Genomic DNA, 16,307 nt, shown 5'->3' with positions numbered 1-16,307 from the left:
TTATATCTTAAATCAGTCAATTCAAAATATGTATTAAATTAATCCATACTGCTTTAACATTAAATGTGCAATGTGTAAGATACAGGAGGAGACAATTTTGATATTATGTTAAAGACATTTCATACATTGTGTTGTTGAGATCTACTGAAATGAGCATACTAACCAGCTTGAACTGTCCCTCCTGTTCCGTCCTGTATTACTGCTTATACCTCGAGAAGCGATAGTGAGTCACTGTCCAGTCTGCCTTCAGTCAGTCCTGAGGGCTTGTTAATAGCCTAAAGGTTGGTTGATTGAAGGAATTAATTGGCAATTGGCTGACTGAAGTTATAGCAGGAAGACAGACAGCAAGGGAAGTCTGCATGTAAAGACTATTACTACTAGTATTTTCAAATCTAACTCTGTGATTTAAGGGTCTATTTCCACTAAACCGAAAATGGTGATTCTTGGAACAGTGGAAAGACTAGCCAAGACAGTTTACGTTAGTTGTATTTTGTTTCTGTTGAGTTTAAATTAAATGTTTTTATGGCGAGTTAACAAGGCAACTGAGCTAGCATGAGTTGTTGAAAAAGTGAAACAGAATCAGAAGGCGTACTGTTGGAGTTTTCTGTTTAATAAGGACAATAAGTATAAGCATAGTTCCTTTCTTGATATTTTGTATGCTTTTTTTACTTCATTCAACATTTTAGCTAAGCCTTTCTAGTTGGCTTGGAGATGAAATGCTGACCCATATCAGTTCTGAGCATGTGGCCTGGCAATCACATTTTTTAATCATGTTTTCTGTTCCATTATTTATGCATTTCAAAACAGTTGTGAAGTCCATATTGACAAGATAAATCAATTCTTACCAGACTGTCTTGATTAAGAATCAACTGACAGCAAAAATAAAAAAAAAAATGCATGGAACTAGCATAAAGTGGGCATGTCTGTAAAGGATAGCCTCACCCACAGAACCCATTTTCAGGCAGATATCTTGAGGTCAGAGGTCGAGAAACCCCTGTGAAATGGCTATGCTGTTTTTCCATCACCAAAATGTAGCTTTACTTTGGAGTGCTATTCAGTCCCCTAACTTAGAAGCTACTGGATTACTGGACTCTTCTATTTTCATAGGATATCAGTATGTTCGTAGCGTTAAGGCTGTCAGCCCGAACAAATACATACTGTACCTTTAAAGTATAACTTACACATTTATGCAACAAGTACAATCCAACAACATACTATGTCAGATTCTGAATTCGGACGGGTTCATTACAGATATCTCCATTATAATTAATTTTACTAAATCATGTTGTTTTTCTGCTCAATCCGATGGATATCAATCAGTTTGTTGTTGGGTTGTTTTGACAGAGAAATTATTTTTTATTTTCAGAAATAATGTTTCATTTTGTGCACTCGAGGGAATGTCAATCAAACTACTGCTGGTTTATTCATTTTAAGAATCACTTTTATCTGTTTTTGCAAATGACATCTTTGAGCACTTGTACTTTTAGTACTTTGACTATATTTTGAAGTTAACACTTGTCTAATTTTGAGTTTAAAAATATGCATGACATTTACTTGTATTAAGTATTTCTGGCACAGTGGCAAAATCAAGTTTATGAACAAGTCTAATGTCACTGAGTATCAATGTGATACAACAATAAGTATATATTTTTGAGCTGTTAAAGAGAGGCCCTTATAACCATCCTTCAGAAGAGTTCGTCAAATTTCTTTCAGAGATGTGTCTTTCCTCTTGAACAGATAAAAGTCTAGGAGATAGTGTTTATACAGATATATTTTGTCAAAAGAAAAGAGTAAGAGCTTCTACAGCTGCAGTCATAAGATGTCAATACCAGCATTCAGTGAGCCACAATGGTCAAAAGCTGGCTTGAATATTTTTGTAAAATGAAGGTAAAGGTCAGAGGAGAAAGACTTTTTTGCTTTTCATATTCTTCTGGCATTTCTGGGATTCCACCGATCCATCTCCATAATGCAGAAGAAAAAACCTCTTCTCCCTCTGTTGTAGCCTTGACCCTTTGACTCTAGACTTTTTGTTGCATGTGATGTTTCCTCATTTCTGCAATGAAGTGTGTTCTACTGTTGCACTCACAGTAAGTCATACTGGATGTGCGTGTCGGCTTAAAATGTAAATGCGAATGTGCGTCTGCTTTTGTCAGCAGTGTGAGGGATTTTCTCTAATTCAGCATGATATACAGGACTCATTTTTGCCCAGATTGTCACTCACACGCCTTTTGGCTCTTAACTCTCTCTCTCTGTTCAGTGTTCATTCCCTTAATGTTAAAAACCCCTACACTTCTCAGCCATAATAGCTTTTGTCAGGGTTCTTACAGTCAAAACTGAACCAAAACCGTGGCTGAGTTATTCCCCGTCTTCACTTCACTTTGATCCCTGCAGCTCGGTGAAGCTGTGAGTTTTTTTTTTCTCCTGCTACAGGATTTCTTTCCCCATCCCTTACCTCGGAGACCCTCTCCGATGCCAAGGGCCAGCCCGTCCTTGGTCCACTGGACGATGCCGCTGTAGTTGAAGACCACGCAGGACAGCACCACCCGTTCTCCCAGTACCACGGACTGGTCCGCAGGCTCCTGCGAGAAGCGAATGCACCACACTGCAACAGAGGGACAGAGAGGGAAATCAATTTTAAGTTCCTTTCATTGTGACCCAGCTGTGAGCTGCCATCCTTTATTGCACTGTATCGAGCTACACAGTCCCTCAACGGTCTTATCGACTTGTGCTTGTCCATACGGAGGCTGTTGGGGTGATTTGTTATGTGTCTTTATTGTGTATATGGTGCTTTTATTGTCCTTTTTATTATGTTTTTTTATTGTGAGTGTGTTTTAATATAAACCCTGTCTGCGAGTGAAATTTCTCTTACGGGACGGTATGGTTTTGAATCGAAGTGCGTGCATTTATGCACATATGCACTGGCTGAATGGAGGGACACAGGAGAACTCACAGATTTCACTTCATAAAATCATTTTAATCATTTCTCTTTTTAACTGGGCCCAGAGCTCGATTGCTGGAATTTGCATATTTGTCATTCCTCTGTGCCTTCTGCCTCTGTTTCGTCTCTTTCTTGCCCCCTTTTCAAGTTTTCCCTGGACTTTACTGAGGCTTATGTGTGTCTCTGCGTGGGTATGTGTGAGTGAAAGTGTGTGTGTGTGTGTGTGTGTGTGTGTGTGTGTGTGTGTGTGTGTGTGTGTGTGTGTGTGTGTGTGTGTGTGTGTGTGAGTGCACGGATGTGTAAGTGCGCTCGTGTAGCGAGAACATCATTGTCAAGCTGTGATACAGCCTGCTCTTTTTCATCACACAGTACAAAGGATTTTGCTTACACACACACATTTCCTCCAGCAAAATAAGCCTTTTGGCTATTGCAGTGCCTCTAAAATACACGGGTATAAAAACTACAAGTGTAGCGCAGGCATACATTAACGCTCTCGCATAAAGAGAAAGTGTCAGGTGAGGAGGCGAGGCACCAGCCTGCCGCTGTTTTCAGCCGTTTGCATCATCAGGTAAAATTGTTTCATATTCCAGAGAAAGTCTTGCAAGAAGGCGCGTTAATTAAGGCAGAGAAGGAGACTGTGGTGCCTTAGATGACACATGCACACGCACATGCACAAGCACACACACACACACACACAAACACACTGAAACTCACACAAACAGGAGCTCCTGCACACATGCGGCACATAATCACACTCAGTATGCACTTGTACGCACACACACCTCACTGAGTCAGTCATGCACATGCAATTGCACACTGAGTCACACAGCTGAGGAAGCTGAGGATACATGCAGGCACACATTGACAGTATGGCATGCGTGCACACACACACACACACACACACACACACACACACACACACACACACACACACACACACACACACACACACACACACACACACACACACACACACACACACACACACACACACCTCAGATTTGGTGTTTGTCTTCCCGTGGGCTATTCTGTTCTTGGATCATGGTTAAAACAATCCTATTAGCTAATTAAGGCAAACTGGTTAATAAAGCGGGCCGTGGCTCTGAGGGACACGTCTCAGTGGGATTGAACCACAAAGGTGCAAACAACAGGGAGATTTACTGATTTGTCAGGAGGATTACACGACCTGTCATGTTATTTGTGCGGAAGGCTCCTTTATTGAAGACAGGGATCTTCAGACTTCACAAGAAGCACTTTGATGTTTCATCAACTTTCCTTTTGAATACTGAATCAAGAAGACAACTGCTGTGACTGGGAGCTGATAGTTGTTCTACCCTTTTGAAGTTTAAGAGAAAATCCGCCTTAAAACACTGAACTATCGCTGTTGTTTGGTTGTGGGTTTTTAAAAAATTTTTCCTGGCCAAACATAAAGCAGATGATGTGATGTTGAAGTATCATCTCCAGTACAGATATGAAGAAGTTTAACAACAGAATGTTTTTTCAGCTCAGCTTTTGAACCTATAAGGTTTTCTGTTGACTGAGATGTTGACACTCTTGATAATCTTCAATACAGATAATTGACATGATGTATTTTTTTGGTTTGTTTTTTTGAATTTGGCGAAAAACTAACTTTCACCCAAGAGACTGCTGTTCGTTTTCTATTTAAAACCAAAAGTCAATAAAGTTATTTTAAAAATAACACAATGTGCTTTGGACAGCATACTACACTTGAGAAATGTGAAGTATGTCATGTGACATTACATTAGGTAAATAACAATAACTTTTAATGTCTAACTAAGATGTTTTTTCTAAACCTAACCATTTGCTTTTGTTGCCTAACCCTGAGGACGTTTTACTGACTTACTTTCGATGTCAGATCACCAGATTAAAGAGCAATGGCTTCCTATTACAGCCACCTATTTGCACTGATGTTTGAACAGTCAAACAGGACCAGATTAAATCTGGTTGGGGATCTTCGTTGCATGCCTCCTCTTGTTTCCTGTCAGCTAGCTCAAAAAACAATGACATTGATCAACTGTGCGAGCATCTTATAACAACGCAAACTTGTGTTTATTGTGGGGTGGCACCCTCTAGTGACTGTAGTAATTATTACAGGAGCAGAGGAGGAAGTGATGTAATATAGCATAAGCGGCGTAATGCTGTGTAAATATCAGAGAAGCCCCTATAGGATCAGCAGAAAGGGTTAATGGGTCAAGCAAGCACAGGACTTTTAATCTGGAAGACTGGTGCTCGTGTCCCATAGTCCACGTGTACTTCTTTTAATGACAACTGCAAATATTTTAGCATTCTACGCTATTGATATATACAAGGTACAAGGTAGATTTATTGTCCTTATGTGACGTGTGTCGTGTGACGTATATCAAGTGACTTATGTCAGACCTTAGTTACAAATTTACATATTTAATCCCAAATAATGATGTTTTCCCTAAACCTTACCATGTATTTTTGTTGCATGAACCTAACCAGGTAGTTTTTCATGTCACTGAGAATGTGTTCATAACTGAAACCATCAGAACCGTTATATATGTCATTTTGGGGCTGGTCATATAAGTTGTTTTGAATGTCAGTGAAATCAACCTATTCTGCCATCTAAGTATGAGAAACTGTTGTTCCTATCCCTCTCTATTGAATTTTGCATTCAAATACAGGCTGGGATACTCCAAAATTACTGATTACAGACAAGAAAATGTTCTTCAAGCACTTTTCAGCAGAGCAAGGAGAAAAGAAGGCACAATGCTACAAATATTGCAACTCAAAAAAAGCCTAAATAGACCAGAATGCTCCCAGTTGGACATTTTCAGTGAATGTTCAGACTCTTGAACAACTCTCATCACACATACAGGTACATTTATAATCAACAGTTCAACACAAGCTTGCAACTCTTCTACTGGCACAAAAATGAGATCAATGGCAAGTCAAGATGGGCAGATCCGAAGAATTTTATAATGTACTTTATCTATTTATAATAAAGTAATCAAACCCAGATGACCGTGCCAAAATATAAATGTTTTTTCCCCACAAACCCTGGCAGGAAAAATGATCAGGATTTTCCCAGACTGGAACTCTGCGCAGCTTTCATCTTCAGGACTCAAAGTAAAACTGAGCTGAGCTGAGACAAAACAATGGAAATGGAAGCTGTTTCCTATAGAGAAGGAGAAGACGGAGCTGCTGGGATCTGATATCCTGCTGACATGAGTGATTTACATGTGGGTCATGTTATGCATGATTTATGCAAAATTAACAGCTATTACAGGCAAGGGCCCTCTTCTTCGTGTCTAACTCTGTACAGAACAACGCACGGTCTCCTGGGACAGACTGCGGTGTGTGTGTGTGTGTGAGTGTGTGTGTGTGAGAGTGAGAGAGAGATTGTGACATAAAGACAAAAAGGAGGAGACAGAGAACATTTCTGTTTGTGACGTGATATTTGAGTGTGCATGGATGTGTGTGTATTTATCTGTGTTTATGAGTGAGTGTGTGTGTGTGTGTGTGTGTGTGTGTGTGTGTGTGGCATGTCAGCCTGCAGCAGGGACTCAGATCGTGGAGGAGAGAGCCGCACTGACAGAGAACAGAGATGTAATTAACCCTACGGGATACCCACCCTTCTCCCCCTTCTCCTCCTAACCCCAACGCACGCACGCACGCACGCACTCACTCACGCACTCACACACACACACACACAAACACGCACACACACACACACGCACTCACACACACACACACACAAACACGCACACACACACACAGGTGAGTGTGCACGCACACTCCTCCTCTATCTCTTTTGCCCCCTCCACTTTCAAATTCGCTGTCTATCTCCTCTCCCATGTGCTCACCTCTTGTCTCTCCCTTTCCTCGTTCACTTTCTTTTTCTTTCATCTCTTCTTTGCTCTTTCTCTTTCCAGGTTTACCCACGTATCTGTCTTTTCTTGTCTCTCTTCCTTAATATCTGTCTTCTCTCTTCTTACCAAACTTTGTCTATCTTTCCCTTTTTCTACTTTATCTTTAGCCTCCTTTCTTTTTATCTTTAGCAAGTTTCCCTTCCTTTACCATCCTTTGCTCTCACATCTCTTTGTTTCTCTTCCTCTCCTCCCTCCATCTCCTCTCTGGCTCTCATCTCTCTCCACATCCTTGAATATTTCTTTTCTCTTGTGTTTCTATCATCTTCCCACCCTCTCCCTCTGCCTGTCTTTCCCTGTCTTTACACTCATCTCTGTCCATCTCTCTTCCCAGCCTTCCTTCTTCCTTCCTTCCTCCTCTTCATTCTTACCGCCCTGCATCATTACCCTGAGGGATGATGTTAGGTATATCTTATCTTCCTCTCTCTCCCTCTCATTGCATAATGACCCAGTGGTACAATAGACAGAGCTTCACAATAACCGCCTCCATGTCCAAACATATTATCCTTAATGTCTTTAATATCTTTTATTCACACTGTCCTCTATTTTCCATCAGACCGAGCTTTATTAAACATCCATACAAGTACTATCTAGCTGGCTCTTTATCAATTTAAACTCCTAATGTTTAAGTATTAAGTATATGTACATGGCTTTTTAAAGACAATTTTATTAAACATGAGCTTTAGTATTAAGATTCAGTGAAAAATACTGACTTGCCTAGAATAGATGGGCTGTACTAAAAAACTCAAACAAGTGCAAGTTAACATCAGTTAACAGGATTTTGATAGACTTTTAAGACACATGTCCACTGTCTAACCTGACATACGTTTATGGAGGCATCTAGGCAATTAAGTAACTTCCAGGTTTGAATCTGCCCAAAAACTGCCAATGGGCAACAAACACCAGCCATGTTTCATTGTGTTGCATCATGTGATATCAGCGGAGCACACTAGGCTCATCACTCACACAAAAACATAAGACAAGTACGTAATTTCTCAGTGCTTCCAAAATGCTTTCTTGTTTTTTTTACTTCAAGCACGGCAAAAAGTATATTTCTATGGAAGTATGATAATCTTATATTTAGATTTGAAACTAGTCTGATTTGAGTATGGGTTTGATTATCTGGTGCTGACTATGCAAGGCTGTTGTTCTAGTGCATAGGATTTAGTGGCATACAGCAGTGAGATAGCAGAACTGAATTTTCTCCAGTGGGTCAAGCATGTAGGAGAACTACGGTGGCTGATGCAAAACCACAAATGGCAAGATCAAGAGCAAGTTTTGGTTTGTCTATTCTGGGCTACCGTTGAACAACATGGCAGTCCCCATGGAAAATGACCCACACCATACGCAGATAAAAACAACTCATTCTACAATAAAACATAAAGACTCTTACATTCAAGTGATTATAAACTGATGAAAACAAAGTTATGAATATCATATACCATTTCTGCCCAAAGATGCTCTAAATCCTGAACATTGGACCTCAGGTAGTGCCTTGTTCTTACTATATGACTTTAGACCCGATTTTGTGCTTGCTGACAGTTTTTGGAGCTCCCCCAACGAAAGCCCCTAATCAGAGGCAAATCAGCATTGGCTCTAAGCTGGCAAATCACCATTGGCTCTGCACTCAAAACTGGCGTTTGAGCACAATGGGTGAGCTGTTCAAAGATGCACGCCAATACATCACAGAGACTCACAGACCAAGTTATCTAGCATGCTAAAGATATGCTAAAGAATGTCATTATTTTTTCAGGCATTTGGTCATAAAACAAAGTTTTGGACAAACTGAAATTCTGACCTGATGATGGTGCTAAATAAAAGTCTGAGGTTCACCAATGTTAATGAGATTCCTCCTCTGGGAGTCATGAGTATCTGTACCAAATTTTACTGCAGTCCACCCTGTTATGTGCCACTCAAAACCAAAAAGGTCAACCTCATGGTTGAGCAAGAGGAAAAGCCAGGGGATCACTAAAGTCTTTTGGACACATCATCTGGGAAACATCAAAGTCTATACAAAATGTCAGGGCAAATCCAATAGTTGATGAGATATCTGTTTCAGCTGTCATTCTTCTTTGGAGGACAGTTATTAAAGAAAAACAAACGACCCGCAGCAGTGATGTGCCAATCTCAACAAGATAAAAAAATTGCTGCTTTCCTGAGTGTTGACGCCCATCAATAAAATGGGGCATTGGTGTATTCTGACTTGCTGCCACACATGTTGTTGCCCTTTGGTGCCTGATAGTATTTCTGTAGCTCACTTGTCTTTTCTGTGACTGACAGAGATGAATCTTATCTGGATCACATTTTCCAAGCAGTTCCGAGGCTTTTGGTTGGCTTAACAATCAAACAAAAAAGAACAAATTTACAAACTGGTATTCTAGGCTAAAATGATATGAATGATGACACTGCACACTCAAATCAGAAAATGCCCTCCTAAAACATAAAAAGTCAGTTGATATTTAAAATTTAAAACTTCAAGTGGGACGTCTTGTCATCTTATGAGACACGGTCCCATTATTCATTGAGGAATGCAACCGCTGCTGCATAAGAGCTTAAGACCTCCAATATGGCCACCAGGGGCCAAATACAATCTCAGACGAGCAAATCATTCCTATGTAGAAATGAAAGGACAGTTTGTGAGGTTTGTAACCCTAAACTCAACTCCTCCACACCCTGAAGCCTTCATCCTCCTAACCCCCGCCCCCGAAAAACTGCCACGCTGACCCTCTCCGTGTATTCATGTCCCAGCTTTGCCTTCAGGCTACAGCTCGCTCCCATTTCAACTGGCGCACACCACTCTCAGGCAGGAGGGAGCACGCTGTGTGTGTGTTTGTGTGTGTGTGTGCGTATGTGTGAGTATTGTCCGTGTTTACACGCATGCCTGCATACATATCTGTCATTGTTGCGTTGTGTATGCCGTGTGCATATATTTGCCATTTCTGAAAAGGCAGTAAAGGGCAAAGTGTGGACAGGGGAGTAAAAAAAGGTGTTTGCATGAGAGAGAGAGAAAAGAGAGTGAAAGTGTGTCTGTGTGGGAGGGAGGGAGAGAGGGAGGGAAAGAGAAAGCATAAACCACAGAAAAATAAGAGAGAAAAGCAAGAAAAATCGAGGATGGAGAGACACAGAAAGAGCAGTAGAAAAAAGGAGGAGAAAAAAAATAAAGGCTCCTCTGTCACTGAGTTTCACTTCAAGCATTTCTGTGACATTCCCTGGCTGACTATTTTACTCCAAAGTTGAATGGAAATGGAGAGCTTTATTAAAATCATCCGAACACAAATCCTCAACCCTGAAAAAAAAAGTTTGGACACTTCTCAAAGTAGAAAATGCTTTGCTGATGAGGCATTTTCTCAATAAGGTTCTGTCTCATTGCACAAGAGGTCTTTAAGCTTTTATATCATGTTGACTGACACATGTTTCTGCTGTCAGTTGATGCATCCTATTGGGGTGCATTGAAAAATGGCATTGTCAATTCTAAATAGTTTAATAATTTCTTTCTTTCTTTTTTATTTACGTAAAACATTTTGCCATGTTTTCAACTAATACAAAATAATCTGATTTCACATTTTTTCAATAATGCAATATTTAGAAATGTTCAACATTACGTTGCAGCTGGGTAGAAACAGTTTGGGCCCCTTTCAAGCAAACACTAACACTGTTATAACACACTATTATATTCATTTGAATGAGACGAATGAATGGGGTACAGACCCATAGGGGTCCAGCATAAAAGTCCAAAGAAAAAAAAGGTTGCCAAAAATTTTGAATGTAGCTTATCTGCTGCTGAAAAAGCAACACAATGTCATCTAGCAAGGTGCAATGTTAGCACAAGAGTCTTAGCCAGACCTATCTTCATACTTGTTTTAGCACTGCGCCAACGCTGGAGAAAAGTCTGGCTGAACCCATCATAATCCTGCACCAAGGGAAAAAAAACTCCCTGAGTTGTTTGTATTTCTTTAAACCAATAACAAATGTCTTTGGTGCTGCAAAGCCTTGGATGCAGCAACGGTGCCCTTGCAAAATTGGTTCGGGAGCATAGACTGTATAAGATAATGTATGTAGCTATTGCGACATCACCCATTAGTTCCTGCACTCCCATTTTGAATCCCTGAGTCCGGAGTTTTGACTGTTGCCATTATGGATTTTTGATGCCTGAAGTAAACATACTTGGATGAGGGGATGAAGTTGCAAAGGAGTGAGGGATGGATCTGGCTCACAGACTGTGGTGATGCCTGGCAGACAGCCTCTCATTCAAATGGACCACCCTGTTAATCATGTCTAACTTTAAGCCATAATAAATTTCCAAGAGGTGCGTTACATTTAAAATTCACCCCCCTAAGGCTGTCACATATTGGGAAAGTAGCTATAGAGACAAAAACCATTCTTTTGTACCAGGCTGTTAACAGGTTCTGCTGCAGGGCCGCTGCTGGCCATTTGGGTGCCCTACTCGCTATGGCTTTTAAAAAATGTTTTAGCATCTACTTTTCTATTTTGGAGGTTCTTGTTTCTCATACAGCACTAAACGAATTGTGGAGATAGGTCCGGTTATACAAGACTAGTTTCATGTATCAACAAGGATTCTGAAAAACAGCAGCACACAGATAACAGAAGCAAAGGACTATTCTGTCCAAAATAGGTGACCAATGGCACGCTTAATACCAGCAGTCTACATCCTGTGAATCAGACTAATGGCCAATAAATACCTTTAAGTGCATTTTTCTGGTAGATTACTTCAAAAAGTATAAAAATGACCGTCAATCATCAACTACACTTCCTGCAAAGCTAACATTTGCAACAGGAGATCATTTCCTTTGGTGTTAATTTGACTTGTTTCACTAACACACCATACCTGTGACTCAGGTATCTGTATGGAATAATCTTTATGTGCAACTTATGACTCACTGCCACAATTTGGGATGTGTGCAGTACTCGCAAGTCTCTTTTGTGCATCAGGATCTGAAACATATCTCTTATAGATGAGAGAAAACGCAAGCTGGAGATAGTGTTGCGTGAAAGAATGTCATCATATGACTGCAAAGAAAGGATGATGAATTACAGATGCAGAGTTTGATATGGTATGTGCATGCAAACAATGTTAACTGCATCACTGCATCTTGTTAGATTTGCGTATTAATTGGTGTTTTCCGTTTGAATGTTTCTGTTGCATTAATCAGCCGTATAGAAATACATTTATGGTCTGCCGTGGGATATACGGGCACTGGTCACATGTGACATAGTACCAAAAAACACACAAAGTTAACAATAACAGTTCTGGGTCACATTTCAAAGCCACGTGTCCCTGCAGTCATTTAAAAACAAAGGTCAGAAGACAGCGACCTGTTAGTTTCTGATTGGCCGTCAGGGACGGCTGCATCATTCCTGTGGGATGAAGGATTTACTGCTGCCTTGTTTATTTTGATGATTTTGGGGAATATCATTCATGTAACATTTATGCCCCCAAAGCTCACAGCATTAAACTGACAGAGACGAACACAAGAGCAGACAGAGAGACAGGGGAGGACTGAGCGAGACAGACACAGAGGGACAGACACCGAGATCATAACTTTGTCACTGTGCGTCCCGGCTCACTCAGTGTTTGCTGTAAACACTGCTCAGTGATTTCCCAGTGTCCCCTCTCCACCAAACGCTGCTTTTATTTCCCCTCACAAACACTTCCAGCAGAACAGAGGAGCAGCGTGACGCCAACCGCAGAGGAGAGGCTGAGCAAACTGAGCAGTTATTGGAAATCACACACAGGGACACACACACACAGGCACACACATACTTACAAGCTCATCCATGGGCAATTACTAATGTGTAGATGCAGAGACGCATACTCTCGTACACACACACACACACACACACACACACACACACACTGCTAGACGTAACAAAGACAACTGCATGCATGTTTTACAAGCACACAAGCACACACATACAAGAACTAACGCAGGGACAATTGCCAAACAGCACACACACATATACACACTCAGTTTACAAATTACAGAAATGCCCGCAGAGTTGAATGCACTCTCAAATCTAAATGCACTTATACACAAATATACTCAATTACAGTCCCAAAATCACTCCAAGAAGGCACGGCTGGATACAAACACAGACATTTTCCTTTGCCTTCCCACACACGCACACACTGTACAGCTAACACACACAAAGACTTGACTTACATGTAAGACATTGCTGGAATACAAGAATTTAAGGATCTAATCTCATACTGGCGTTATGCTATTGTTCTTTTTCTCTCAGTTAAATTCTTTCAGTTTCAATTTGCTTCATTGGCACAACATATAAAATACACTTGTGTGTCCAAAACATATAGAAAAGCAAAATAGTGGGTGGAGAAAAGGAAACGTGGCTACATTAAGGTACAATCTACTGATGTAGGAAAAGTATTGATGGATTATTATGGTTTCTAGTATTCAAGTCATGACATCTCTTCAATAAAGTCATGGTCACACACAACTAAACTAAAAGTACTGTAATTGACTACATGTCAAGAATGTTAACAGACCGTTTAAAACTTTAAAACCTGAGTAAACTGACTTGAGTTGGAAAGAAGGCAATAAGCAATGGAAGAAGAAATTCCTCGAAATGTATCAAGAAATTAGTGAAAAGTACAAGAGAATTACCTAAAAATTATTATTAAAAAAAACAGAAACAAGGAACTGACCGGGAAAAAAAGTGTGCAAAAATTATAATAATTTTGTAATATTTAGGATAATTATAAACATAGTTTGTGCTAAGCGTTTTTCTTTTTTTTGCCCGAGAAATTTTCCATAGCTTTTAAGAAATAACGTTCTAAATCTACAATTTTTTTGCAGTTTGTGGAACATGTTTGCCAAGTTGCCCATTGTCTATTTTCACGAGTACAGAAGCACATACACAGAGAGAGAGCCAGCCACCCCTCTCTCTTTCCCTTAAACTCAGACCAAACTGTAAAACGTAATATTGCTGATTAAATATAAACCAATATTTTGTTACTATTTTGCCTATTTCTTGCCTAAAATGTCTTCAGAACCATATTTTAGTGTACTTTTTGGCTGTAATATAAGAGTTTGCCAAGAGGAAGTCTGCACCATACTATTTCCTGTATTGTAAAAACAGAGGATAAAAACACTGAGATCAAAGAGAATACATGGGCAGCGCTGATCATTTATGAACCATGATTCTGTTATTTCGTTGTCTATTTCTTGCCTAAAAAAATTTCAGAAACATATTTGAGCTCACTGATTGACTGTGATTCGAGATCATTTCTTACTTAACGACCACCATATTATTTCCTGTGTCAAAACAGCCAAGCTCGCATTATGAAGCATTTATTGGACTGCTGCAGCGAAGGGCATTTTTGTAGTTGTAGGTTTTCTACCTCTTGAGTAGAAACAAATGCCACAGCATTTTTCCTCTGTTTTCTCTAGTCATGTAAGTATTTGTGTCTTTCTACGGCATAGAAAGCCCATTTTATGGAAAAAACATCTCGGCAAAGCGATATGTCTTTAAGGAATACAAATTTTTTGTTTCCTGATATCTCAACACACAGCATTTACTGATTGTTGTGGCACTAAAAACTGGGTCGGTGGCCCACCATGACAGAATAAATGTCAATGACAGTGGATGCACGAAATGCTTTGATGTGGAATGGTCACCTCATGGTCGATAACCAAGCCCACTTAAAAAGGTCAGTAACAGACAGATCTTGCATACAAAAATAAAACCTGGAATTACTAAAGTGAAAATTAAAGAAGGTTAAGTTTTTTTACACATATGTTAATAAAAGCTTTGATCTGACAAAAGAAATTTACTCAGCAGTTCATTTTGACACATTTCACCAATGACAACAAACACCATATTTGCGAGCCATACATGAGCGAGACCTGTATGACTCACAAATTTATTTGTAATTTGCAAGCGACGATCATTTGTGAAACGGGACGCTATCTCCATTTGTGATCTGCATGTAAGCACTGCTCAGAAATTGCTTTTTGGAAATGGGCCCCTGGTTCATAGCTTATTTACTGTGACACAAACACACCCACACACGTGTAAAGAAACACACACTCGTACAGAACGTCGTTGAAGTCCTACTGAAGTTCAGCTTCCCGAAAGAGAACGTGGCCTAATCATCGCTGTGTTGAAACCATCCTCACTACGCTGCTGTCGACTTCAAACAACTGGGTTGTGTTAGTTTGACTCCGGAAAACTGGCAGGAGAGACACACACAAACACCATGTGCACGTGCTTGCAAACACACACACACACACACACACACACACACACACACTTGCAGCAATCCCTCCCCTCTCTTCCTATCTGCTTCTCCCTGCAGCTCTCTCTCAGTCTCTTTAATTGACTTCTGCTTTCTTACATTTCATTTCATCTCTTATTTCAGTTTTATTTCCCCCTTTTTTATGATCCCCCTCTGTCTTCAATTATTCATCCCTCTCTCTTTCTTTCTCTGATTTCTTTCCATCTGGTCTTGGTGATGTTTAATTCACCTCTTCATTTGGAGGAAGGGGGGGCGACTGCTGCTGTGTGTTGTTAATTGGTTTTTAAGAGCGGTAAGTACACACACGTATGCACACATGCATTCGCACATACCCACTTGCACACACACGTTCAGCCACACACACACACCCCTCCCCTCCCTCCGCTGTTAGAGCACACTGTACATGTCTGCTAGCATTAACATCACCAAATGAGCACGGAGTGAAAAAGCATGTGAGAAGAGGAGGGCAATTGTGTATGTGTGTGCGGAGGGGAGATTATGTTTGTGTGAATGTGTGTTTTTTGGTGCATGTGAGCGAGTGCGTATGAGTGAGCAGGTCAATGCTGTGAATGTTGCATTCGATAAAAATTAGACCAAGTGCATGGATGAGTGTGTGTGTGTGTGTGTGTGTGTGTGTGTGTGTGTGTGTGTGCGCGCGCGCGCTCTCGTACTTCTATCTTTGTGAGGACCCACTGGAGAGTTTGTGGTGAGGACATGTTTGGAAAGTGAGGACAGTTTGGTCAGTCCTCACTTCTGGAATGTTTTGGTGTTTAGATATAGTTTCTGGTTTGGTTTTAGAATTAGGTTATGTTTGTGTGAGGGGTTGGCATAAAGTTGTGACGATTAAAGTCTGGGTTAGGATTTCGCTGGTGAGAGTCCTTACAAATTTATTAGTACAAACTATGCGTGTTGTCTGCGGGAATGCAGTGGAATGTAAACAAACAAAAAAAATTAACGTAGATATAGACCTCTTTTTGTGAAAAAAAAACAACTGGCAAACACAGAGCCTTGACATCTAGATGTTCCACTTCGTTCACTAGCTAGTCAATAACTTTGTCTTTCAGCTGTTTGGTGCTGAACAGTGGCTTTCTCAAAACTTATTTTGTTGTTGTAGTTGCAGAAAAAAAATGCTGACTGCCACTGGAAACAAGGTTAAGAGTGCCAAGATTCAACCAAA

General features: G+C 40.3%; 1 protein-coding gene across 2 annotated transcripts in view; it reads right to left on the bottom strand.

Annotated features, from left to right (window-relative positions):
* The window catches only part of kirrel1b (kirre like nephrin family adhesion molecule 1b), an 87,498-nt gene that overhangs the window by 34,547 nt on the left and 36,644 nt on the right, over positions 1-16,307 (bottom strand). For both annotated transcript variants that reach the window (XM_088085226.1, XM_042497389.2), the window contains exon 2: positions 2,453-2,602. In XM_088085226.1, coding sequence (XP_087941352.1) covers positions 2,453-2,602 — 150 coding nt within the window. The remainder of the gene's footprint in view (positions 1-2,452; positions 2,603-16,307) is intronic.

Source organism: Plectropomus leopardus, chromosome 12, assembly GCF_026936395.1.
Source record: "Plectropomus leopardus strain MGB_pleo_1.0 chromosome 12, ASM2693639v1, whole genome shotgun sequence".
In the NCBI taxonomy this organism is placed as follows: domain Eukaryota; kingdom Metazoa; phylum Chordata; class Actinopteri; order Perciformes; family Serranidae; genus Plectropomus; species Plectropomus leopardus.
The sequence above is the reverse complement of the archived record's forward strand: the minus strand, read 5'-3'. Positions and strand labels throughout refer to the sequence as shown.